At 32.9% G+C, this 26,047-nt stretch overlaps 3 protein-coding genes across 3 annotated transcripts; 1 reads left to right on the top strand and 2 right to left on the bottom strand.

Annotated features, from left to right (window-relative positions):
- Window positions 1-4,233: 4,233 nt before the first annotated feature.
- Window positions 4,234-6,824, bottom strand: LOC104218644 (ABC transporter G family member 6-like). Its single transcript, XM_009769184.2, has one exon. The coding sequence runs from the start codon at window positions 6,580-6,582 to the stop codon at window positions 4,390-4,392; it is 2,193 nt and encodes a 730-aa protein (XP_009767486.1). The 5' UTR covers window positions 6,583-6,824; the 3' UTR covers window positions 4,234-4,389.
- A 7,042-nt stretch (window positions 6,825-13,866) lies between these two features.
- LOC138889267 (uncharacterized) lies at window positions 13,867-16,578 on the top strand. Its single transcript, XM_070172549.1, has 6 exons — window positions 13,867-14,008; window positions 14,178-14,382; window positions 14,574-15,124; window positions 15,323-15,427; window positions 15,586-15,851; window positions 16,135-16,578. The coding sequence occupies exons 1-6, from the start codon at window positions 13,867-13,869 to the stop codon at window positions 16,576-16,578; spliced, it is 1,713 nt and encodes a 570-aa protein (XP_070028650.1).
- Window positions 16,579-17,345: 767 nt separating this feature from the next.
- Window positions 17,346-22,047, bottom strand: LOC138889266 (uncharacterized). Its single transcript, XM_070172548.1, has 12 exons — window positions 21,817-22,047; window positions 20,478-21,305; window positions 20,169-20,372; window positions 19,831-19,920; window positions 19,643-19,748; window positions 19,476-19,529; window positions 19,277-19,351; window positions 19,113-19,196; window positions 18,653-19,023; window positions 18,414-18,539; window positions 17,574-18,112; window positions 17,346-17,487 (listed from the first exon to the last, which is right to left on the bottom strand). Exons 1-12 carry the CDS (start codon window positions 22,045-22,047, stop codon window positions 17,346-17,348), a joined length of 2,850 nt encoding a protein of 949 aa, XP_070028649.1.
- Window positions 22,048-26,047: the final 4,000 nt, after the last annotated feature.

Below are 26,047 nucleotides of genomic sequence, written 5' to 3'. Positions count from 1 at the left end.
TAATGAGAAAAATTCAAAAATAAATGCGCATAAGCTTAAATGGATCATACCCACTTTAGATCCATTTCTTCCTTAATGCGATTTGACCCATAACCCAAATGTTTTTCAATAGGGGGAAAAAATACATGCCCATTATGGGCATGTATTTTTTCCCCCTATTGAAAAACATTTGGGTTATGGGTCAAATCGCATTAAGGAAGAAATGGATCTAAAGTGGGTATGATCCATTTAAGCTTATGCGCATTTATTTTTGAATTTTTCTCATTAAATTTTATGTCATGTCATATTTATGGTAGGGGTTTGAGCCAAAATGACTTTTAAGTGACAATGTAAAAGTTTAGTTACTTTTAAGTGACAAAAAATAGTTGAGTGACTTTAGTGAAATTGAAACATAATTGAGTGATCATAAGTGAAATTAACTCTCAAAAGATGGTCAGGTGTACCCAAATGGGAGAAAAAAATTCGGCCTTTTCTATTTCTTTTTGTGCTAATATTTTCGTTTTTCTTTATCTCGTCTATGCATTTAATTGATCAGCAAGATTTGTTCATATATTTTTGGTATATGTATAGTGAAAACATCACACAGATATCTTTGACTATAGTGAATCCAAAAGACGATCTTTGCATGCATTTGATCAAGTGTCACGAGCCTGTAGTTGGAATTCAAAAGTCATGATTTTTCATACTCAAATAAGAAAGGCTAGTGCTCTACCAAACTTACGTCTAACGTTTCATTGGAAGTAAGCATAAGTGGAGCCATAATTTGAAGTTTATGAGTTTAGTATTGTAATCTTTTTAAGTTACTCGGTTCTAAATTAATAATTTATATATTCAATGAATTTGTTAAGACAAATATGAAGTCTTAACAAAAACTACTGGGTTCGGTAGAACCCGCATTCCACACTCTGGCTCCGCCCCTGAAAGTAAGAGCAGCTCTGTTGCACAAAGCATCTCGCATTCACGCGCGAGGTCTTAGGAAGGGTTGCAATCCAAAGGATGTAATGTAGACATCCAAGGGCATATCTAGGTTAATGGGTATGAGTTCATGTGAATTCATGTTCCTCTCGTTAAACTATATATGTATAACAATGTTATATTTCTTTATAATTACTAAATATACGTGTGTGCACCCATGCTTAAAGAATCCTATCGTGCAATAATTATTGATGCACCTCTACAAATAAAATTAATGGGTCAAATTCCATTTCGGACGATCTTATTTTCGGCACGGAGTATATATATATATATATATATGCATGCATGTATGTATGTATGTATGTATGTAAAAATCACTAAAAAATCAAAAAAAATATAATTTTGAACCTACAATTTCAAAAGTGTAGCGCGTTCATGGTAAGAGACTAAAGTTAAACCCATCAAATATAAATTCTAGATTTACTAGTGCACCCATCATCTTGAAATTTTGGATTCGCCTTTATAAACAGTCTCCTCTAATATAAATGGTTGCTTCCACGGCCCGAACCTCTGACCTATAAGTCAAACAAATTACAAAGTTCGGTGGCTGGCCTATCTTAACTAAGTTGACTCTTAGAGCCCTTGTAACTACTAACTGAACCTCTTGTCACGTTGCTTGAAAAAGGTTACTATAAATTACTAGTAAATAAATTATGGCGGTCATGTTAGCAAAAATAGTAATTTTACTCGTATACACGTCTACTCACAAAAGAGTAGGTGTATTATTCGGTAACTTGGCAATCTCCAACTTTTTAACTAATGTTCAAGTTTTTGTTCCTTTGCTTTTCTATCTTTTTGTGACTTACATTATCACAGGTCTTACTAGTCAAACGTAATTCTAGAGCTAATACGTGCAATAAACCTTAACTTCTCGAAGGGATGATTAACAAACCATAGCTAATCCGTTAAAGTGATGATTCATGATAACTCGTCGGATCGCACGGCAATCGTACTAGTGACACATCATTCAAATTTCTGCCACACAAAAAAACCCAATATCCGTATTATGAAAATTTCATCGTTTACACGAAGCTTGGTTATGTGAAAAGAGGAGTAAGTGAAACCGAAGGGGATAAAATTGGAGGAAAACGATATACATCCTTTTTTATCGTTTTTTTAATTTCTCTAAAATTGGAGTAGATATGACACCAGATAACCACTTTAAAAGGTTGCTATTTAGGAATTAGCTAGTGCGTTCTGAAGTTCAATTTTTCAGGACAAAAATATCTGGAATTGTTCTAAAGTTAAGATTTTTAGTTTAAAAATTCAAGACAAAATAAGTATTGGCTAATCTCTAAATAGTATCCCTAAGAATGACTATCTGACTATCGGTGCACTCAGGGACGGATCTACATATAAAAATTGGGTGCTCGAGCACCCATTAACCTCGACCCCGAACACGTATAATTATATAGAGAATTTAAAAAAAGGAATATAACACAATAGCAAGCACCCAGATAACAAAAGGCTTGGTGGGTGCTTTGGTTTATGATGGGTGATGAAGGGCTCTAAAAGTCTACGGGCTCTAATATCAAGCACTAACTTTCTTTTGCTCCATTAATTATTAGGTCATCTATTTTGCTCTTTCGGTTTTCACTGACGACTTTTGTTTAGCAAATACTACTACTTTTATTCTTTTGGTTCTAACTTTGTTTTACCTTTGTTTTTTTTTTTACTTTTCTTTTGTTACTTTATCTAATTCACCATAACAAAGAAAGAAAAGAATATGTGCTTTTAAAAACTAAGGATTCCTCCAGAACCGTAAATTGTGTTACCCTATACTACAATGTCTCAAGCATGGGGAACATTATTCACCGTAACTAATTAACTATCAATTGCATGTTTAGAAGACGTAGAGAAAAATGCAACAAAATACTAGTAATTTTAGTTAAACAAAGGACATAACGTAAAAACTGGTGGTAGAATTAATGATATATAAAAAGCCTCGTGATATAATTTTACATATTTCGAGCTTTTACTGTCAATATGATTAATAACTTTTAAAGAGCATTAATCTAAGGTAGCTATGGGATTAAGTGCGAGCGGAACTGCTACCAAATTCTAGCTCTGTAAGTCATCTGGTCTAAACTATTTGGCACTTATCGTTTAATTTTGGGGTATTATCACTTTTAGCCCGCGTCAGAAACTATTTACATTTGGTAATCAAAAAAGTGTATAAAATTTGTATATTTTTTGTATATAACATATAGAATGTGTGTGTGTATATATATATATATATATATTTGGCTATTATTTTGAAAGCGGTTATACATGTTATTTTTCCTTTAATATTGACTAACATTTTAGAATATAAACCACCTTTTAATATGAAGAGAAAGGGAGCATTAAAATAACGTAAAAATTGTTTTCATGTTATCTATAGATCACGGCTCGCGAAATCAGCGACTGACCTTTGCGTCAGGATAGATTACTTATTTATACCCCATGAGATATCGCCATTTCTTGGACCTTTCATAAATGCGAAATGCTTTGTATATCGAGTTTTTATTTGTTTCACCTTTTAATAAGAGGAGAATTGCAACTTGTCTTTCAAAAAGATTGCGAGTGACATAAGATATCTAGGAATGAACTATATATTGCTTGTTAAAATCTTATTTGTAAATGTTTAAAAATAAATATCTATTTCTAATTTAACGCTATAAACTCTACCAAGCTGATTTGACTGGTGAAATAAGATATCTGGGGTGTATTATGTGTGCTAAGTTAACCCTATTATCTATTCATTCGCTTCTAATTACAAAACTTTTTGATAAATAATACTTCTAATTTATTTATAAATATTTATTTTCTTTTTTAAAAAATAAAAAGAATCAATATATCAATTCATGACTTCATCAAATGGATGAACTGCCAAGACTAAATGCTCAACCTGCAGGCCATAAAAGTTCTAAGCAAATAATAATCACTTTCATCATACCTATAGAGATTGATCAGAATATTAAGTTACATGCATTGATAGTGTAAAAAATTCACACCATTCATGCAAATGTTATCCTATTTTTCAAGGGCAAATCACTTTTAGTCCGCGGTCAAAACTATTTATATTTAGTAGCTACAAAATATAATATATATATATACATATTTATTTATTTATTTATTTGGTTATTATTCTAAGCGAGATTATACAATGTTATGTTGCCATTTTTTTCGAGATACATGACGAGCTCTTGTGAAAATTTATCAACTATTGTATAAAAATAGTACTTATAATATAAAAAACAGATAAAAGCCCATTCATAAGCCATGAAAATATATATTCATGTTCTATTAAATTTCAAATTGCAACTGCTTTACAACTTATAAAACCCAACTTTGATATAACTTTTTCAATGAAAAATAAAAAAAAAAAAGGTTTTTCAAAAGTACCTTTTAACTATACTATCCCAAGCTATTTTAACTTCTCTTATTCTTACTTCCAAGCAACAAGCAGAAATAAAACAAAATCCTAAACAAAAACCCCCATGCAATAGTTACCCAAAGGCAATTCCACTTGCTCAATTGTGTAATCCCTTGTTGCACCAATATATCTGATCCAGTAGTCACACATGTTGAACTTGTAATCCTCATATTCAATGTACTGCTAATACTGCTCAACAACTTCTCCTTTAACGAATTCGGAACAGCCCCAAGTGGACTGTTATCGAACATTTGAATCCCACGAACGAAGCATTTCGTGGGATCATCAAATTCGTTCTGTAACACAGCTTCATACGGGTATTTCACTAGCGAAATATAATGGAACCAGATCCAGTAAGACGGGATTCTATCACGATTCATGAAGAATCCACTAAAGAGTAGGAAGTAGGCTAAAATTGCTACCACGATTGTGTATCCGAGCATGACATGAGGCACGACACCAGAAAGGAACGTAACGAATGAATTCCCTGCCCAAAACGAAGCCAAAATGACAGTGAAATAGAACAAAAAGCTAGAAAATCCACCATCTAAGCCAACAGCCCAGAATGTCACGGCGGCGAATGACAGAGCGAGGAAAATCAACGCTGGTATCGAAGTCAAAGCATGAGAAAGACAATAAGATGATCTTCTATATCCATTATAAGCCGTTTCCCTCATGAAAATGTACCTTTCTTGAATAAAAACGGGCAATGCGTCCGCACATGTATAGTAAGTCGTTGACATCGCGAACGCGAAGAATCCAAGCCGTTCTTGTACACCTTTAGGTGAACTGTCAAGTCGCCAAAACATAGTAGCCAGTATAAACCCCGTAACCATAACCGCACCAAATCGAACAGCAAAAATCTCGGGCATGCGCCACGAGTTAGTGAATGATCGCTTTGAAAGTACAGCTATTTCTGTCCATATTGGATTTGCAAAAGTAGGAACCATAGAAGTAGGACTAGTAGCAACATGTGTTGAACCAGGAACCAATTTTCCTCTAGAAATACTAGCACTTATCGCTTCCTTTAACGATAAACGATTTCTATTTCTACCTGTTGTTTCAGTATTCTGAATTGTACTACTAGTCCGTTTCATATGTTGCCATGTTTTGTTGAAATCGACTAAGCTCCTTGTCCTACCTGACCCTTCGAGTTCGCGAATTAAATCAAGCGCGAACTCTATGCGGTTCTCATTTTCAGGTATTGGATTTCCAAAATCAGCAAAAAATTGTGGCAAATTCAACGGCGAGCCACTGTAAACAGTTTGTCCACGTGATAGGAAAATCAACCGGTCAAGTAAACCGACAATTCTGTAACTCGGCTGATGGATTGACATAATTACAATACTGCCACTCTGCGCGATTCGTTGAAGTACTTTAATCACCATAAAAGCACTGGTGGAATCGAGACCCGAAGTTGGCTCGTCGAGAAAGAGAATAATCGGGTCATGGATTATGTCAATTCCGATTGAAACGCGCCGCCGTTCACCGCCGGAGACACCACGGTGACCTTCATCGCCGATGATAGTTTTCGCGGCGTTTCTGAGCCCTAATTGATCGATTAAAGCTTGAACTCTGGATTTTTTCTTCGATTTTGATAGACTCCGTGGAAGCCTAAACTCAGCTGCGAACATTAACGTTTCTTCTACTGTAAGCATTGGGTAGAGAAGATCGTCTTGCATTACGTAAGCCGATATGACTTTGAGTAATTTCGAGTGCAGTGGCTCGCCGTTCAGTGTTACTGTCCCTTTCAAGCTATCTTTCGCAATACGATTCGCTAACGCATCAATGAGCGTCGATTTTCCCGAACCAGACGCCCCTAAAACCGCGAGTAGCTCTCCATCACGCGCTTCTCCACAGATGTCATTCAAAAGCACCTTTGTTCTGGTGGACGGGATTTCCTCAGCGGGGCTGCGGCTGCTCCGGCTACGTGAGATCGCCGGAAAATTGACCCTCCGGCGGACTTTCACACTGTATGTGAGGTTGTTGAATGCGAGTACAAAGGGAATATTAGAGTGATGCGGGTCCATGGTAAGAGCTTGATGAAGTGGACTTTCGTCGTCGCCGGTGACATCGCCGACGTTCTTCAACAACTGACCAAACGTCGGCGATGACATTTCTACAACTTGTCTCCGATCATAAAGTGGTATGCTATCTCTAACTGGTGATGCATTAATTATTCTTGACATTTGTTATATATATCTCTAGATATAAATCCCTAATATATGGTAATTTTATTTGATGGATATAATTAAGATGCGAGTTTAATGGGTATAAGGGTACTAGTAGAAGAGGGCGGCGGAAAGGACGGCGGTAGAGTTGGCAACTAAACTATGGGTTTTTTGAGAGTTTTAAGGAGGGAAATAGGTGAAGGAGTTTGTGTATGAAATAAACAAGAAAACAAGTCTCCCATTTAAACTAGTGAATCTACTCTCCCAAGAAAATGAAAGAGCAGACAGCCTACTTTATATAGATTGTGATATTAAATATAGTACGTTAAGGGCTCGTTTGGTACTAAGATAAGGAATGATTAATTCTGCAACTAAATTTAACAAGAGCTTATCCCAGGTTTAGTTGAGAGAAAATTACGGTATAATTAATCACGAGATTAGTTATCTCTGGAGTGTAGTATTTTTTTTATCTCTATGAAAATGTGAAATACCTAATCCCGGGATAATTCTAGGATAATTTTTTTCCAAATTGGTTGATGAGTGGATATTTAGCTTGTTGTAGAATAATATAATATAACTTGTATGAGACTTATAATAATAAAATATTATATGAGAGAAGTGGAGTCTTTGAGCAATGATAAAGTTGTCTTTGTGCTACCTATAAGAACAAGTTCAAGTCATAGAAATAGACACTAACTCGTGCTTAGGGTAGGCTATCTATATCGCGCCCCTTGGGGGGCGACCTTTTCACGGACCCTGCGTGAACGCGAAATGCTTTATACACCAGACTGCCCATTTTTGTAAGTTAGAATTTATGTAGTATTATTTTATACAGAATAAAATGTGAAATACAAGTATATGTATTAATAATAGGGGAATTAAACTATTTTGAAGGCAAAAATTTCCTCTTAAAATTAATAATTCATGTATAACAATCATTTCATCAATCACTATATTACAATTTATTCATTATTTATTTCTGCATAAATAATCTCTACCTTGTAACTTGTATGATAAGTATATGAACCAAATGACCCCTCAATACATATTATATTCTTGGTGGTTAGGGTTTAAGAGGATGATATTATAAACTTATTCATTAATAAATTATGACCTAATAAATTGAATTGTGGAGAATGGGAAGAATTTAAGAGAAGGAGTGAGATGACCTATATCTCCTAATCTTTTATCTACACGTCTGGTTTTACTGGGGTAGGGGGTGGGAGCTAGTTAGGGTAGGGGGTACATGACACGTGGGTAGTTTCTATTTGAGGAAGTCTTTTATTGCTATTTGAGGAAGTTGGGTCATAAGGATTTAAAGGATATTTCTTTTATGCCAAGTTTCTTAAGTCTTGTGTATTTAGGTATGGATGGTAATCTACTGTTTACGCAAACAATATTTATGGGTAGAAAAATGCGGCAGGGTAGAGTTTGAGTGTTTCTTTCCTTTCTTCCTATGGGTTTGAGTTTTTCTATACTAACGTGTAAAACATACATAAACATATATTTTATTTGAAAAAATAACTGTTGATAGCTAGATTTTAGCGGATTTAAATGTATTGAATCAATACATGAATTAGTTTATAATTATGTTAAAGTTTGCTTGGGTTAAAATATAGGGATCAATTGAGCGGTCATAGTTCAATCCCAATTCAAAGTTATTTTTCATTTCTGTTTAGTAATCGTATCAAACAATTTAATTTTTCTTTTATTTTTCACTTTGATGAGTTTACTGATGGGTTGATTATATATATATGCAGCTCAAAATGGTCAAAATGTTTAGAAGAGCAAATTTAGGTTATGCTCAAAATGACAGAAAAATAATGGGTGCCTAATTTTGAAAGTACTATATATCTCCTATAATTGATATCCTCAAATGTGGGTAACTTTGTAAGTCGATCAAATTATAGAAAACGCGTCAAAAATTAATTTATGCATTCGGTAGACAAAAACAAAATCTAAGTTGTAACTACTACATTAATTCATAATCTCATCATGTTTTGCTTCGGTTAAATTATCGTCCTTTTTAAAAAAATATTTTTGCAGGAGCATCTTTTTTCTTTTTAAGAACCCTAATGTAAAAACCCAAATCAGACTAAATTAGATTTCAAATAAATATCTCAGGCTCCTTATTTTTTAACCAAAAAGAGAAGTTAATGGCGCCTGATATATTTTCTACTCCATAAAAACCAACCCAATATGCACAAAGCTACTTAATAAAGTATATGTTAGAATCACATTAGTATTCAATTATGCTCAAATTTATTTTGTTACTACACATACTATAGGCATGTGAAGAAATTGAACATTGCTGACAATTTATTGTTCATAATTTCCATAGATAAAGAGAATTTTATGATGCTATTAAATGACGTTTAACTATATATCTACAAGTTTGGCAGCCCCTCCTCATCAATAAATCTAACACGGACACATATTATTGCAAAATGCGATAATAACACTTTTGGTCCCTCAATTGTTAATAAATTTTGATTTTTGACTGTGATATTTGACAAAGCACATTTAACCGACGATCATCCTTTCTTTCTATTCAAAAAAGGAATAGTTGGCCGATAGGTCCCCAGCCCAGGCGCGGACATAATCCCTCTCTCCTCCTTTAGATCTTGTGAGGAGCAATCGATCGATCCTTGGAACCACATTTATTGATACATATATGGATAAATAGATAGTGATTCTTCCTCTCGGTAATGAGTGACAAAAAGAGAATTCGATATTATCATAATTCCAATTCAATGAATATTTTTGGTCCCTTTATGTAAGAAATATGTTATTTTTGAACTATTTTTAAAATTATATTATTGTTAGATATGGAGTAAAAATACAAACTTAACACAATACATGAGTAATTAAGTTGTAATAACAATTAATAAATGTGTTAAATCTGTGAATATTCATAGGTAAAAGGATCAAAAGTGTATGTTTCAGTTAATTGGAGGTTAAATATGTATAATCAAATATCACAAGGGCTAAAATTAAAAGGGACCAAAAGTACTATTATGAGCAGTGGCGGATTTAGGGGGGCGGAAGGGGGTTCATCCGAACTCCATTCGCTGAAAAATTACACTGTATATATAAGGCAAAATCTGTTGTTTACCTTTATATATTAAGTTTTGAACTCACTTAACACAATCCAAAAGTGTAGTTAAGTGGTCAAGGGGGTTCAAAACTTTCATAAGGTCATATGTTTAATTTTCACTAACTACCAAAAAAAAATTTAAACCCCTTTCCTGGAGATCTTGACTCCGCCACTTATTATGAGTATTATCCCTTGCAAAATCGAACCACGCATGTTGGATTCTCAATCGTCCAGTCTCTGCGTAGATATTTCCGCCCACCACCCTATTTCACAAGTAAGAGGATCAATTAATATGAAAATTTTAATGACCTATTGACTATGAATCATTTGTTTCTTATTGTTAAACGTGCTTTTATTAGTGGCTGGGATAACAGTGAAGAATAAAGATAAAAATCATGATTAAAATGTTTGCTGTGAAATTGTCAACTATTTTTAAATTCTAGTATTTATTTAACAAATTCAATCTTTTGTTTGAGATTTGGTGAGATTTGTGGTCATTTGACGATTTCGTGTAGAGGTTATAGCAGTGTTGAATGAACGGTTAATTTGAAACCAGATCGTATAATTTTAAAGTTGTCCCTGTTATTTGATTTGAAACCAGACGACTGATTTGAAACCAAACTGAGTTTAATTGGTGACCCATTCAAAATAAGTTGAACGTTTTGGCTTTGATTAGGCAATCGGGCGCGAAGGGTGTGGCACTCCTCTACATTTATTCCTAGTAACGATCACAAAACCCAACATTTTCTGCTCGCTACTTGCCCAACATTATATATATAAGTGAATCTTTCAAAATATGATACTTCTATCTTATTTTTTTTCAAGATTTTCATTTGAAATTGACAGTATTTTTATTTTTAGTGCTCTAGAGTTATACCTTTTTTTTGTCTGAATCTCATGCATACCAAGCTAAGTTTTTTTTTTTTGTAGGAAAGGATTCACTTTTAATATTATTTTAATTTATGCATATGGATATTGGTTCAGGTTGGGTTGAGTCATTCCTATTTTAAGGAAAAAAATATAAAATTAACCGATCGGCTGAAACTAATTGTATTTGTTAGAAATTTTTTTATAGAATATGTATATTATATGTATATAATACACAGACATATACTTATATATATAAATATTTTTTATCGGCTATTATTTTTTAGAGTGGCTAAAATATATGTTTTTTATTTTAATTGAGTTATTATATATTAGACTGAAAATAAAAAATAAAAAACCTCGAATAAGAAAATACTACCAAAAAATTTCGTTTTTCGGTCATTATGATTTTTATGTGAGTTAATGAAAAATTTTATGTTTTTTTTGTGAGAAAACAAAGTTATATAACTTTGATGGAAAAATATCATAAGTATATGACCATTTGTGAAATTTACCCAATTCAACCCCGAAAGAAAATCAGCAACACGCAATTCAAAACTCAATAGATAGTGGATCCCCTTAGTTCTACCCTTCATTTAAATTTTTGGCTTGTAAATTATTGTGGCAGGATCCGAATGTATCCCATTCATCACGCATTATTCTTTTACCATTAGACCTAAGCCCCGGAATAGGTCACTATTGACATATTCAACATTTTGTCTATAGATATAGATATATGGCATTGAGAAACTTTTAGAAACCACTATATTTTAGTGGTTATTAGCTAGTTGTAGCTATCATTTACTATATTACTTCATATAGCTATGTTTTTAAAAAATTTAGAGTATATTCGATGTATTTAAGCTACTATATTCATGAATACAGTAGCATTTCTAAGCGTAAAACAAGGGATTACAGCTAGACAGATTTTTGTATTTGAGTGTATTCGAGTGTATTCATGACGTGAAACATGGGATTACAACTGGACAGATTATTGTATTCGAGTGTATTCATGACGTGAAACATGGGATTACAGCTGGACTGATTATTGTATTCGACTGTATTCAAATGTATTCACGGCATGAAACATGGGATTGCACTGTTTTTAAATGGAAAGTAAATCAATTAACATAATAGACTCCTAATATAACACACAAATTATGTATTTTCAGTTATAAAAAAGATTCTCAACCGAAAAACACCCAAAAAACATAGCTATCTTCAGAGAAATTGTAAAATACATCTGAATACATAAATTATATTAATTAAAAAAATATATGAATACATTCATGGAATATAGCGAGACAGTGAATACAATGAAATACATAGAATACAGCGGGATACATTGAAATACAATGAAAAAAAAAATAATGAATACAATGAAATACATAAAATACAACGAGATACATTGAAATACAATGAAAAAAAAAACAATGAACACAATGAAATATAGCAAGATACATTGAAATATATTAACAAAAAATTCAAGTTGCTCAGCCCCCAACTCCGTCTTCTTTGTTCAAGAACAATCCTAAGCTTACGTATAGCGAAGTGGCAACACCAAGCGCATAAGCACCAATTGCTGCCGCAACCAATTCTTTTCCGGGCTTCACCACCCACCAACACCAACAATCCCAAAATCCCCCAATGGAACCCGCTTCAAAGGCTCTTTCCCAGCCCCCGAAACGGCAACGTCTGCAAATACCTCCACCGCGAAGTCCTTAAATTCAGTATTCCCAAGCACAATTTCACTCTCTTTCTCCTCGCTGAACCGGCGTGTGGAGACGACTTTTAAGGCCTTATCTACTTGTAATGGGGTCGGAGGCGATTTGATCCAGTTGGTTATGAGAGGGATGCATGGCTAGAGAGAAGCGTGGAGGCGTTCGGAGGCGGAGAAGAGCTGGTAGGGTAAGTAGAGAGAGAGAGGGAGAATAGATATGGGGTAGGGGATATGAGAGAGAAAAATAATACAAACCTTATTTTATGGCTTAAAGGTAGGAGGTGACCATAAATAGATATTTGGCTATAAAAAATCATAAGGTAGTTATGAAATATAATTTTTTAAAAGGATATTTATTTAAAATAAATAAGGCATCAACATTTTCTATAGGATAACTAATCCTATAGCATTCAATTACATTTCTATGATTTTGTGATAATATTTGGAAGTATATGATAATGATATATATATATATATATATATATATATATATATATATATATATATATATATAACTAGTTAATTTTATATAAAATACTCAATCGATGGTAATGAATACAACAATGTACTTGTAAAAATCACCGTTCTTCTCCGTCGTTTCTTACAAGATGAAGTAAAAAAAGCAGGAATATATGTAGATAGGGGTGTACGAAGGAAACCGACAAATCGCATCAACCCGATAATTCGAGTCAAACCAAGAAAAAAAACTCAACCATGGTTTGGTTTGATTTGGTTTGGTGTTGGAAAAAGAAACCCGATCATAATTGGTTTAGTTTGGTTTTAACTAAAGAAAGTCAAACCGAAACCAAACCAATCCGACATTACATATATAGAAATTTTAGATATATTTAATATATAAATATACTTATTGTGATGTAATTTATAAATATTTCTTCAAAATTTTCATAATTTTATCTTTTAAGGTATTATTTCAAGGTTGAACTTAAAACATTTGAATGTTCCAACAAGTTTTATAGCCATTAACATTAGTAAATTAAATAATGGAATTTTTTTCTATCTATACCATATATGAAACCTTATTACCAAAAATGTTCATAATTTGTTAATTACCCGCCCAGTCCACACTTTTACTACAATTAATATACCAATCCATAATTAGGAAGATGCTGTCATTTAAAACGCGCTAAAAAGAAGGCACGAAATCTGCGTTTGATTCTTTCCACATTAAATTCGAATTTTGAAATGGAAAGAGATCTCATTGCTGCGTAATTCTCTCATTCACTACAATTCTAAAACAACGCAAGCTTCATAAGCTCCAGTAGTCAAATTGCTTTTACAAATTCTACAACGCAACACAAATTGTAGAATTCAAAATTGTTTTCCATCGACCTCAGTACTCAAATTGTCGAACCTATATATGTTCTTCATCTTTTTTCTTTCAACTACACGAAATCATGTCAAAAATCCCAATAATGCTAAAATTGAATGGAAATTGGGATCACTATGGCAGATTTAGAGATTTTGAAGTTGATGCCATTGTGGTAGATGAGAATGCAAGCTACGGAATTCTGATTTCTACAATTGCAGAACAACTATCGATTGATACATCGGATAAATTGTAGAAATCAAATACATTGTAAACGAAAATTGTCCTCCAATGGAGATTAGGAATGATATGGGGGTTCGTGTGTATATGGAGACCAAAAAGGAGAATAAGAACTTAGGTTCGTATCATTTATGTATAAGCGTAAGAGATTTCAATATGGAATTGGCAATCACCAACGATAGCACAAGTGCAAGTATGTTTAATTCGACATTGCAGAGAGTTATTGTGTTAGTGTGTTATCTACAATATTACAACATTTATCTACAAATTAACTATATTAAACAATGTACTGAAGCTCATAAAGCAATGTTGTTTTCAAAATTATCTACATAGTTACTACATTTATCTCTATGTTGCTGCAGGTTCGTCTGGATCCCTAAACTTACTTGAATTTCCATCCTCACCAGCTATAGAGGAATATCAAAGTAAAATAATAACTGAATCTACGCAAACATATATTGAAGAAGGACAAGTTTATCAGGACAAGCAAACTGTAGCTGCTGCAATGAAGAATTTTTCTGTGATGCACAAGTTCCAGTTCAGAGTAAAAAGATCTAGTCATAGAATGTATGGATTTATTTGTGGAGAATATATCAGTAAAAGCAGTGTTTTAGTGAAGATATGTGGTTTTTATAAATTGTAGTTTAATTGTAGTTAAATTGTAGTTAATTGTAGTTTTTTACGAATTTGTGTTAAAACAGTCTTTTTTGTTGCTTCTACATCTATAGCCTGTATTAAATATTGTATTTTTTTTGTAGCTACTGGCTTATATGCGTTGCTGAAAACTGTAAATGGCACTTCAAGGTAACGTCAATTAATGATTCGGCAATGTTAAAAATAAGGAGTTTCAGCCGACAACACACATGCTCCTTATTGGACGAAATATTCATACAGCGCAAACGTACTGCAGTTGTAGTTGGTAGCATGGTCGTTCCAAAGTATTGTGATCCTAAGACTGTTTACACACCAAAGGACATACAAACCGACATGTTATCCGAACATGGACTGAACCTAAGCTACATGCAAGCATGGAGAGCCAAGGAAAAGGCTTTACAGTTTTTGAGAGGGAATCCGTCTGAATCCTACAATAAATTACCCAAATATTTTTATATTCTTGAGGAGACTTATCCTGGTTCTGTTGTTAAATTGAAGAAGGCAGCAGATGATTGTTTCTTATACGCATTTGTTGCTCTTTGTACATCAATAAGTGGTTGGCAACATTGTAGGCCAGTAGTAGTGGTTGATGGGACATTCTTAAAGTCAGCCTACAGGGGGATTATGCTTACAACAAGCACCATGGATGCAGCAGGTAAATAATGTAATAATTTTGTTGTTATTTTGTAGGCAGTCTATAAAATGTAGTTAAATTGTAGTTATTTTGTAGCTAAAGGAAAAAAGTGTAGATAAATTGTCTATATTCTGAATATATATTGTAGTTGTTGTTTAATTATATTTTTATATACCTTTTCATTGCTTCCAATTAATATTTTATGAATTAAAAATGTAGGTACTATATTTCCCTTGGCATATGTTGTGGTTGATTCTGAAAACGACGCGTCTTGGAAGTGGTCTTTGAGCAATTCGAGGAGGCATATGGTGAAAAAACTTCAATGTGTGTTGTTTCAGATAGGAATGAGAGTATACTGAAGGCAACATCAATTGTCTATCCGGGCATGCCACACTACTCTTGCATGTGGCATATTTGGACAAATATAAGGTCCAAATTCAAGAAGGGACATTTACAATTACATGAATTGTACTTTGCTACAGCACGATCATACACTCTGGATGAATTTAATGAAAGGATGTTGAAGATTGAAGAGGTAGACCCCCGTGTGAAATCTTACCTATATGATATTGGCTATCATAGATGGACAAGAGTACATGCAACGGTAAATAGAACTTCTACTATGACATCAAACATTGCTGAGTCGTTGAATGCTATAACAAAAGAGGCAAGAGAGCTGCCAATATATGATCTATTAGAGTATATGAGGACGCTTCTTGAACGTTGGACGAAAGAGAAGTTATTAAAGGCAAAGGGTACTTTCACATACCTTGGGTACAAATTCAACAAAGAATAGGATGAAAATAATACATTATCTCAGAAACTAAGGGTAAGATCTGTTTGTTTTGTGCAAAAAAAAAAATTGCTTAATATGCATTGTTTCCAGATTGTAGATAAATTGTAGTCAAATTGTGGGTAATTGTAGATTGTAGATAAGTTGTAATGTATTTGTAGCTGATTTGTAGGTAAGTTGTGGACAATCCTTTTAAATGATTGATATATTATTATTAATGTTTGTTCTTCAATTGTAGGTGAGGGCTTCAACAGATCATTTACATACTGTGTTAGATGGTGTGAAGCGGTACATTGTGTGTCTAGAAACCAAGAAATGTAGCTGCGGAAAATTCCAACTTGATGAACTTCCATGTGCGCATGCTTTGGCAGCATTAAGGCACAGGAAGGAAACATACGAAAACTATTGCTCTCCGTATTACACAAGGAAGAGCCTTCTGCTTACCTATGAAATGCCAGTAAATCCTCTTCCTGATGAAAGCAAATGGGATGTGCCACAACATATTTTGGATAAGGTAGTAAAGCCACCTGCGGGAGATAAAAGGCAGCCAGAGAGACCTCACAAGGAAAGATATAAAATATTTGATGAAATAAAGTCAAAGAAGTACAAGGTGTCATGTGAAAATTGTGGAGGTGAAGGGCATAACAAAAGAACTTGCAAGAATGCGCCCAAAAAGAAATGAATATCATGTAATTAGAATAGTTATTCAAAATAAATGTTAGTGAGTTCAAATTATCTGATTGTTTTGTGTAATTGTTCAAGTTTTTGAAGATGATTATGAAGTATACTACAATTTGTGTATTTGTGTTTAATATGATTTTATGTATTCTATCAGACATCTAAATTTGTCTTTTTTATAGCTTAGTTAAACTTTAATATTTACTATATACAAAACAACTAATATTAATGAAGAATTCATTCAATGTAAACTGTTTCCAGATTGTAGTTAAAATGTACTTTAAATGTAGTCTAATTGTAGTCGTGTTAATAATTTGTAGTTAAAATGTAGTTTAAATGTATTTAAATTGTTGTATTGTTAATAATTTGTAGATGATTTGTAGATTAATTGTGGATAATTTATTTATATGATTCCTGTATTTATTTCATATTTTGGCTGTGTAACTTAATTACAAATGACAGTTATATACAGAAATTACTTAAAACTTGAAGGTATTTCATAAAAATTACTTGAAGATTAAAGGCAAATTGTATTCTAGCAAATCAGAGTACTCGAGTTTAATGTAATGAAGATAAAGTGCTGTAAACAACCAAAATGACATATTTCCTACAGTGTATTCCACTTCAACTACAAAATGACATCAACTAAACTAGGAACACAAGACTCTATTTCTTCTTTCTCTGTACTCTAGTCCTCTCATTTTTAGCAGGAGCACCCTTCCTCTTTACTAGCCTGCCTGTAACCTCACTTTCACTGATTGACCCATCTTCTTACTTCTTTGTAGCATAGTCCCATAGTAGAGCTCCATAGCGTCTACGGTGTTGGTCGATATCAGAAAGATCTTCTTTTGGGATTGCCAAATCTCCAAGGCTAACATTCTCTGCAAAAGCCGCCACAAATACACCGCAATCGCTGCATAAGATAATTTTTTTTTATTATGTAACAATTGATTAAAATAAAATAATTAAACATATAAAAAGGGAGAATAGTTTTTTTACAGTGATCCTTCCTTTTGCTGTGGAATCTTCGCAACCATCCACTGTATGTTGAGAGGGTATGTAATTGGTTTCTCAATGTATGCCTTTGTGGTCTTGAAGTCAATGTCATTACATTTCCCGTAGAAACCAGTGCAAGACAAATACAGATGGATAATTATTGAAAACTTATCAACCAATGATTCAATAGTTTTATGATGGTTTGAAGACATCATGGAATCATAAACATAAAGTTGCCTGTCCACTATGTCGAAAACGAGCAACAACCAATGGAAATTATCTACAATGTTCACAGGCATGATGACATAGTCAACTACATCCCAAGCAACATTAGCAAGAAGTCTATACCCAAGGATATATTCTGCAACATCATCATCTGATTTAACAACCGAATACTTAAGTTCTGGTGGAGAACTTTTGAACTTGTCATAGATTCGTTCAATATTGGTCCTGAACAAGCAATTGGTTGTTGTGAACCTAGTGTCGTTGTTGGGGTCATACTTGCCTCTTTTTCTCAAATAATACATAATAACATCAATGTGCTGCAAAATAAAATAAAGTGTACTATAAGATACAAAATAACCACAATTATCTACATAACAGCTACAACTTAAACTACAATTTGAACTAATCAAATAATCCAACAGATTGCTACACTTTAGCTACTATATAGAGGAACAAAGTCAACAGCTGAAGACAAAACATAGTAACCTATATATCTTGTCTATAATATAACTACAGTTACACTGCACAGCTGAAGACAAAACTACAATATAACTACAATTACACTACACAACTGAAGACAAAACACATATTGTGAAGGATTCTATTCTTTATACTTACCGTTATATTGATGACTTGTCCTGGGTGAGAAAGGGAATAAAACCAGTCCTTCTTATCCACCTTTTCACAACCAAAGTCTAACCAAGGATTGATTTGGTTATCCTTTTTTAAAAAGTATTCTTCCTCCTGTAATAACAAAAAAATATCAAATAAAAAAAATGACAGAATGAATTACATATTTAAAGTTTAAAAATGGTGAAATGACAGTATAAAATTAAGCATTCATACCTCTTAGATACTTTGTCACTACGAAGGTATAACCAGTTGGTGAACCTTTCTATCAAATCAGCATCTACATTTTCACCTATAACAGTTGTGAAGGGGTGCTTGAGGAAGAAAAATTTAGGTCCACCGGAGGTGCTGCCTCCAGAACTATACAGAGGTGTGAAAGGTGATCGTGCATGTTTCCCCGGTTGCCTGGTTCTACCTGGATGAATAGGGGTTGCTTCATCTGGTATGGGCTCGTCATACATGACCAATTGTGTTAAGTTGTCTGGCAACTCAAAGTCATCCAATGTCGGACCTTTCTTGTCAATGCCTGAACCTTCAGGAACAACTTCATTCACAGTCACACCGTGAATTGGCGACTGTGGAACGTTATCTTCAATATCTGTTACATATAAAATAACATACTTAACAGCATTGTATAATTGTATAAGCAAAAATTTACTACTTCAAAAGTATATTATGATACTATACCTGCTTTTTCTACCTCAGCTCCTTCCTGAAATCCTGGTTCTTCCTCAATCATTGCTGGCACACCCCCATGAGAAACTTCAGCTTCTGAAGATAAATGTTTAAATATGTAGTTATGCACAATATTGTTGATATAAAGTGAATATAATGAGCTTCTGATATTATACCTGCTTGTTGTGCCTCAGCTACTCCTTCAAATTCTGGTTCTTCCTCAACATGTGTTTGGAGATGTTCTGTTGAAACTTCAGTTTGAATGATTAATTTAAAAAATGAGAATTGTAGATATATGTGGGAATTTGTAGTTAAAGTGTGAATTATAAAATTTTTGCATTGTAACCTTATTGTAATGAAAGTATGATAGTATACCTGCTTTATATGCCCCAACTGCTTCTTGAAAATCAGGATATAAGTCAACATGTGCTTGAACATGTTCCGGAGAAATAGCAGCGCAAAACATAGTGAAAAGGGGTTATAATAATTAGATAATGCTATCTTGAAGTTTGTAGATATGTCTGAAGGAATTCTATAAATACCTGTATTGCTTGTGCTTGTATGCACTTGATCACCAATATTGAACTGAAATTGCTGGTTGTTCTCTCCTTGTTGTTGGTCATTATTTTTGGTTGAACTACCAGCAAACTACAATTTTTGGGTATGTTTGAGTATATTTGATTCATATGTCATAATTAGTTTTACTACAAAAATATAAGTCAATTATTACCTTTGACTCGTCCACATCGTACCTCATGTTTATCACCTTCATAACACTCTTCACAGAAACATCTATGAACTGTCGAAGGCTTGAGAGTTCCTAAAAAACAGCCTTCCTAAATTCAGCTAACTTTCCATAAACCTAAAAATTAAATATATAATTAGTTGGTAATCTTATTCAAAGTGCTACAGTTCCACTACAATTTAACTAAGATTTGTGCAATACCTACAGAGCTCAATATAGAATTATACCACAAATTAACTACAATGTATAACATACAATAATTGTTATGGAATGAAGTTAAATTGTAGCAAAAAATATTTTTATATTGTAGTTATTTATATTACCTGCTCAATCGCCTTTTCCAACTTCCTGAGCTTGCTAGTCACAGATTTAGTGTCCTCTTGACAATCTGTATCTTTGGGTTCAAATGTTGGAGAAGCAACAATTGGAACTTGTGATGATTGAGCACCATGTGCATCTTCATACTGAATCTTGTCTGGCAGATTAAGCACTCCAATCTTTTCACCCGATTCAGTGATGCTTGTGAACTGAATGATAGAAATAATAGTTAGTTCAAGTAAATAAAAAAATGTAGATTAATTATAGTTATTATGAAGGTAAATGTAGTATCATACAAAAGTGAAAAAATATACCTTAAGCCACTCAGGCTTGATCATCTTCTCTTCAATTGCAGTTAACCAAATCTGGTCCTTTGTAGCTGACCATCTTAAAATGCGAGGTATAGATTCAGAACACCTCGTAACAAGATCTGTACTGACGGACGAACAACACTCATATAGCCATACTTGCAAGGCTAATGAGCATCCCTGTATCAGATAAGAATGTACATTGGGATTAAGACGATGTCGGACAGATTCAATAACCTGCTTGAAGGATTTGATACCCCATGGGTATGACTCAAAATTACCAGACTCTATCAGAAAGAACATAAACTTGTCTATGAAAGACACATGTTCTTTATCAGAAGGACAAACAAAAAATTCCAACAGATAAAGAATGCACAACCTCACTGCATCCTCATCGTTTGCCCAAGCTTTATTTGTGACTATATTTTTCAAATGCCACTTTTCAACCCTTTGTTTGTTCGAAAAATAGGTAGTCATTAAATGGCTAACATAAGTGGAAGTGTAACCATAGTCTGAAAACTTATTCACACAATTTAGACCAGTAATCAACCCAAATTCTCTCAAGGAAAAATTCAATTTTTCACCCTTTAATAGTACTGAAAAATATGAGTCAGTAGACTTTGACAATTCATACTTCATCAGAAGATGAATTGCTTGGTTTTGCATACTGATTGTGGGGAGACCAAATAAGTAACCAAAACAAGTTTTTTGGAAAAACTTTAAAGCACTTGGAGAGAGTAAAACTTTTATTTGGCTAGGTATGCTCGGATCACACAAACTGTGAAATCTAAGCACACCATAATCAACATTTTGTGGTGTAAAGTAATGACCATTCTGCAGAAAATAAAAAATTATTGAACATTAGTAGTTAGCATAAAAAAGAAGCTGTAATCTACATATAACTACATGATAACTACAAAATATAACTAAAAGAAGAACAACTTACCCACACCTATAACTACAAAACAATACAGGACATCTACACATGTAAATATTATCTCAAAACAATAAGGAAGAAAAGGGTAACCACAGCTCTATAACTACAAAAATATAACAGTTAGTTCAAGTAACTCATAAAACGTAGATTAATTGTAGTTAGTATGAAGGTAAATGTAGCAGCATACAAAAGTGAAAAATATACCTTATCTACAATTTATCCAGCAGACTACAAAATGACTACATTTATGCACTGTCTAAAAATCACTATTACAATTAACCTACAAAATTGAGACAAACAATCTACAAAATTTGGACAATTCCACATTTTACCAAAAAACACTTGAACAACAGATTTTTACAACCAAAATCATAATAAAAACTGTAAAGAAAAACAATTAGTGTTTACCTTTAACAAAATCTTTTTGTGAACCAATTTTGGTACTTTTTTGGAGGGTTTCTTCTTTTTCGGTTTTGATGAAGAAGGAGAGACTTTGGGCTTTTTCACAGATGGAATTTTAGGGGAATGTTCAACAAAATCATCATCTACACACAACTCTTTGCCCTTTCGTTTGAGTTGTTTCTCGACTGGTTTATCACCTCCACCCGCATCAACATCGTGCAAATGCTTGGTTCTCATCTCCGCAAGAATTTGTCTAGGAGATGAAATACTAGTAGTAGGTTCACTTGCATGTCTCGATTTTGCATTTTTGAGTGGTGATTTTGGTGTTAAAACACCCAAATCAAAGGATGGGATAGCAGCTAATGTAGCTTTTGAAGCTTTTTTTGGGAGTGCTGATTTTTTTCATAATTTGGGACTTGAAAAAACAGATACAACTATGACATGTGATTTTGTGAAATTAACTGGAAAAGAATTACGTGGGTAACTGATGTTAAATGTGGGTGAGAGGTACGAAAATGGTGGAATTAACTGAAGGTAAAACGTGAGGGGGGTGGGAGGAGAGAGAGGCGGGTAAACGAAAATGGGAGAATATACGCTCCTAAATTAACGCCTAATATAAATGAAGCATTAATTATACCCTTAATTTGAATTGTGGTATATAAATGGTAATTTGGTATGCTGAAATGTAATTAATACAATTCTTAAACATTGAGGGTAATAAGGTTTCATATATGGTATATGAAGATAAAAATTCCTTAAATAATGCTAACAAAAGCCCAAACCAAAATCAAATCAATACTAATGCTAACAAAAGACATTCAATTTAATACTACGAACGAGAATGTATTGAATATCTATTTTTTGTTTTGCAATAATTTAGATAAAAATTCATAACCTATTTTTATTTTTTCTTTATCGTTTAGTCATGTAATTGATACTCTCTTATTAGTCTGCTTATTTTAGCATGAGTGCATGACTTAGTACTTTTAGATTATGTTTATTTTTATTATGACTTTTTAATTAGCAATATTTATATTACATAATTTTATTGTCTTTATTGTTGAATATTTTAGGATAATACCATGACACATCTCATAATTTGTATTATTTTCTTGGAAAATGCTTTATATAGTTGTATCTTACTAGGATTAAAGAAATATTTTGAGCACAATTTATATGTTTTGTTCTATGATGATTTTACCGGGGAAAAATCCGAAAAAACCCAAATAACCCGAAAACCCGAGAAACCCGAGAGCGAAAAACCCGAGTTTTATGGTTTGGTTTGGTCTTTAGATTTAATAACCCGACACAAATGGTTTGGTTTGGTTATTGTAAAATCCGAACCAACCCGACCTATGTACACCTCTATATGTAGATATATTCGTGTATACTTTCATAATGGATGATGAAAGTATACAAGAATTAAGATTTATTTAAATATTCTTGTATACTTTCACTTATGAACAACTATTTATTTGTTCCGGACTATCCTTTTTTTTCATAATGGATTAAACATTTAAATAAATGAACGTCGACAACATAAAGAACTTTTATAAAGAATTTTTATACAGATTTTTCTAGTAAATTGCTTACTTTATTTTTTTAGGTAATTACTTGCACTTATGAGCAATTATTAATTTGTACTTAACCTCCTATGTATCTGATAATGTAAATTTTTTTTACCTCAAAGTGTATTTAGTAATTAGTATATTGAAGTTAAACTCATTCAGAATTCAATTGAACATGATCGGAGGCGATTTGAGCCAGTTGGTTATGAGAGGGATGCATGGATAGAGAGAAGCGTGGAGGCGTTCGGAGGCGGAGAAGAGCTGGTAGGGTAAGTAGAGAGAGAGAGGGAGAATAGATATGGGGTAGGGGATAGGAGAAATTTGAGGGGATATGAGAGAGAAAAATAATACAAACCTTATTTTATGGCTTAAAGGTAGGAGGTGACCATAAATAGATATTTGGCTATAAAAAATCATAAGGTAGTTATGGAATATAATTTTTTAAAAGGATATTTATTTAAAATAAATAAGGTATCAACATTTTCTATAGGATAACTAATCCTATAGCATTCAATTACATTTCTATGATTTTGTGATAATATTTGGAAGTATATGATAATCACTGATACAAGATGAATAAGATTAGGAATGAAGATATTCGAGAGAAGGTGGGCGTGACCCCCATGGAGGACAAGATGTGGGAAGTAAGACTCAGATGGTTTGGGCACATTCAGAGGAGGAGCACTGATGCACCGGTGAGGAGGTGTGAGCGACTGACTGTAGTGGGCACGCGGAGAGGTAGAGGGCGACCTATGAAGTATTGGGGAGAGGTGATCAGACAGGACATGACGCGATTTAGGATTACTGAGGACATGGCCCTTGACAGAGAATTATGGAGGTCGAGCATTAAGGTTGTAGGTTAGGGAAAGTTGTGAATATTTATACAACACAATAGAGTGAGACTAACCAGTTAGGAGTTAGACTAAGAATGTCATTGGTCGTCTATTGATGCAGGGCTTTACCTGCTAGTTTTACTATACCAGCCATCTATTTCGTACTTCGTATTCTGTATTTCATATCTCTTATATTGTTGTTATTTTATTATGCATTTTTATGGGACTAATATATCGGCTTTTGTTGCTTTTTTGAGCCGAGGGTCTCCTGGAAACAACCTCTCTACCCTTTGTGGTAGGGGTAAGGTCTGCGTACATATTACTCTCCTCAGACCCCACTTGTGGGATTATACTAGGTCGTTGTTGTTGTTGTTGTATATGATAATAATAATTATATATATATATATATATGTCATATATAGAACTAGTTAATTTTATATAAAATACTCAATCGATGGTAATGAATACAACAATGCACTTGTAAAAATCACCGTACTTCTCCGCCGTTTCTTACAAGATGAAGTAAAAAAAGCAGGAATATATGTAAATAGGGGTGTACAAAGGAAACCGACAAATCGCATCACCTTGATAATCCGAGTCAAACCAAGAAAAAAAACCCGATCATGGTTTGGTGTTGGAAAAAGAAACCCGATCATAATTGGTTTGGTTTGGTTTTAACTAAAGAAAGTCAAACCGAAACCAAACCAATCCGACATTACATATATAGAAATTTTAGATTTATTTAATATATAAATATACTTATTGTGATGTAATTTATAAATATTTCTTCAAAATTTTCATAATTTTATCTTTTAAGGTATTATTTCAAGGTTGAACTTAGAACTTTTGAATGTTCCAACAAGTTTTATAGCCATTAACATTAGTAAATTAAATAATGCTAACAAAAGCCCAAACCAAAATCAAATCAATACTAATGCTAACAAAAGACATTCAATTTAATACTACGAACGAGAATGTATTGAATATCTATTTTTTATTTTGCAATAATTTAGATAAAAATTCATAACTTATTTTTATTTTTTCTTTATCGTTTAGTCGTGTAATTAATATTCTCTTATTAGTCTTCTTATTTTAGCATGAGTGCATGACTTAGTACTTTTAGATTATTTTTATTTTTATTATGACTTTTTAATTAGCAATATTTATATTACATGATTTTATTGTCTTTATTGTTGAATATTTTAGGATAATACCATGACACATCTCATAATTTGTATTATTTTCTTGGAAAATGCTTTATATAGTTGTATCTTACTAGGATTAAAGAAATATTTTGAGCACAATTTATATGTTTTGTTCTATGATGATTTTACCGGGAAAAAATCCGAAAAAACCCAAATAATCCAAAAACCCGAGAAACCCGAGAGCGAAAAACCCGAGTTTTATGGTTTGGTTTGGTCTTTAGATTTAATAACCCGACACAAATGGTTTGGTTTGATTATTGTAAAATCCGAACCAACCCGACCTATGTACACCCCTATATGTAGATATATTCGTGTATACTTTCATAATGGATGATGAAAGTATACAAGAATTAAGATTTATTTAAATATTCTTGTATACTTTCACTTATGAACAACTATTTATTTGTTCCGGACTATCCTTTTTTTTCATAATGGATTAAACATTTAAATAAATGAACGTCGACAACATAAAGAACTTTTATAAAGAATTTTTATACAGTTTTTTCTAGTAAATTGCTTACTTTATTTTTTTAGGTAATTACTTGCACTTATGAGCAATTATTAATTTGTACTTAACCTTCTATGTATCTGATAATGTAAATTTTTTTTACCTCAAAGTGTATTTAGTAAT

The sequence above is a fragment of the Nicotiana sylvestris genome, chromosome 4 (assembly GCF_000393655.2).
Source record: "Nicotiana sylvestris chromosome 4, ASM39365v2, whole genome shotgun sequence".
Classification (NCBI taxonomy): Eukaryota; Viridiplantae; Streptophyta; class Magnoliopsida; order Solanales; family Solanaceae; genus Nicotiana; species Nicotiana sylvestris.
Note: the sequence above shows the minus strand (reverse complement) of the source record. Positions and strands in the feature narration are given on the sequence as shown.

Bases quoted from the DNA above. Each gene is read 5' to 3' on its own strand.
- LOC104218644 (XM_009769184.2), bottom strand. From the start codon at position 6,582: ATGTCAAGAATAATTAATGCATCACCAGTTAGAGATAGCATACCACTT.
- LOC138889267 (XM_070172549.1), top strand. From the start codon at position 13,867: ATGGAGATTAGGAATGATATGGGGGTTCGTGTGTATATGGAGACCAAA. The intron at 14,009-14,177 runs GTATGTTTAATT...ATGTTGCTGCAG, and splicing joins CAACGATAGCACAAGTGCAA to GTTCGTCTGGATCCCTAAAC. The intron at 15,125-15,322 runs GTAAATAATGTA...TTAAAAATGTAG, and splicing joins AAGCACCATGGATGCAGCAG to GTACTATATTTCCCTTGGCA.
- LOC138889266 (XM_070172548.1), bottom strand. From the start codon at position 22,047: ATGAGAACCAAGCATTTGCACGATGTTGATGCGGGTGGAGGTGATAAA. The intron at 19,749-19,830 runs GTAATAATTGAC...CAAAAATTGTAG, and splicing joins ACGATGTGGACGAGTCAAAG to TTTGCTGGTAGTTCAACCAA. The intron at 19,530-19,642 runs GTATTTATAGAA...AACATGTTCAAG, and splicing joins TACAAGCACAAGCAATACAG to CACATGTTGACTTATATCCT.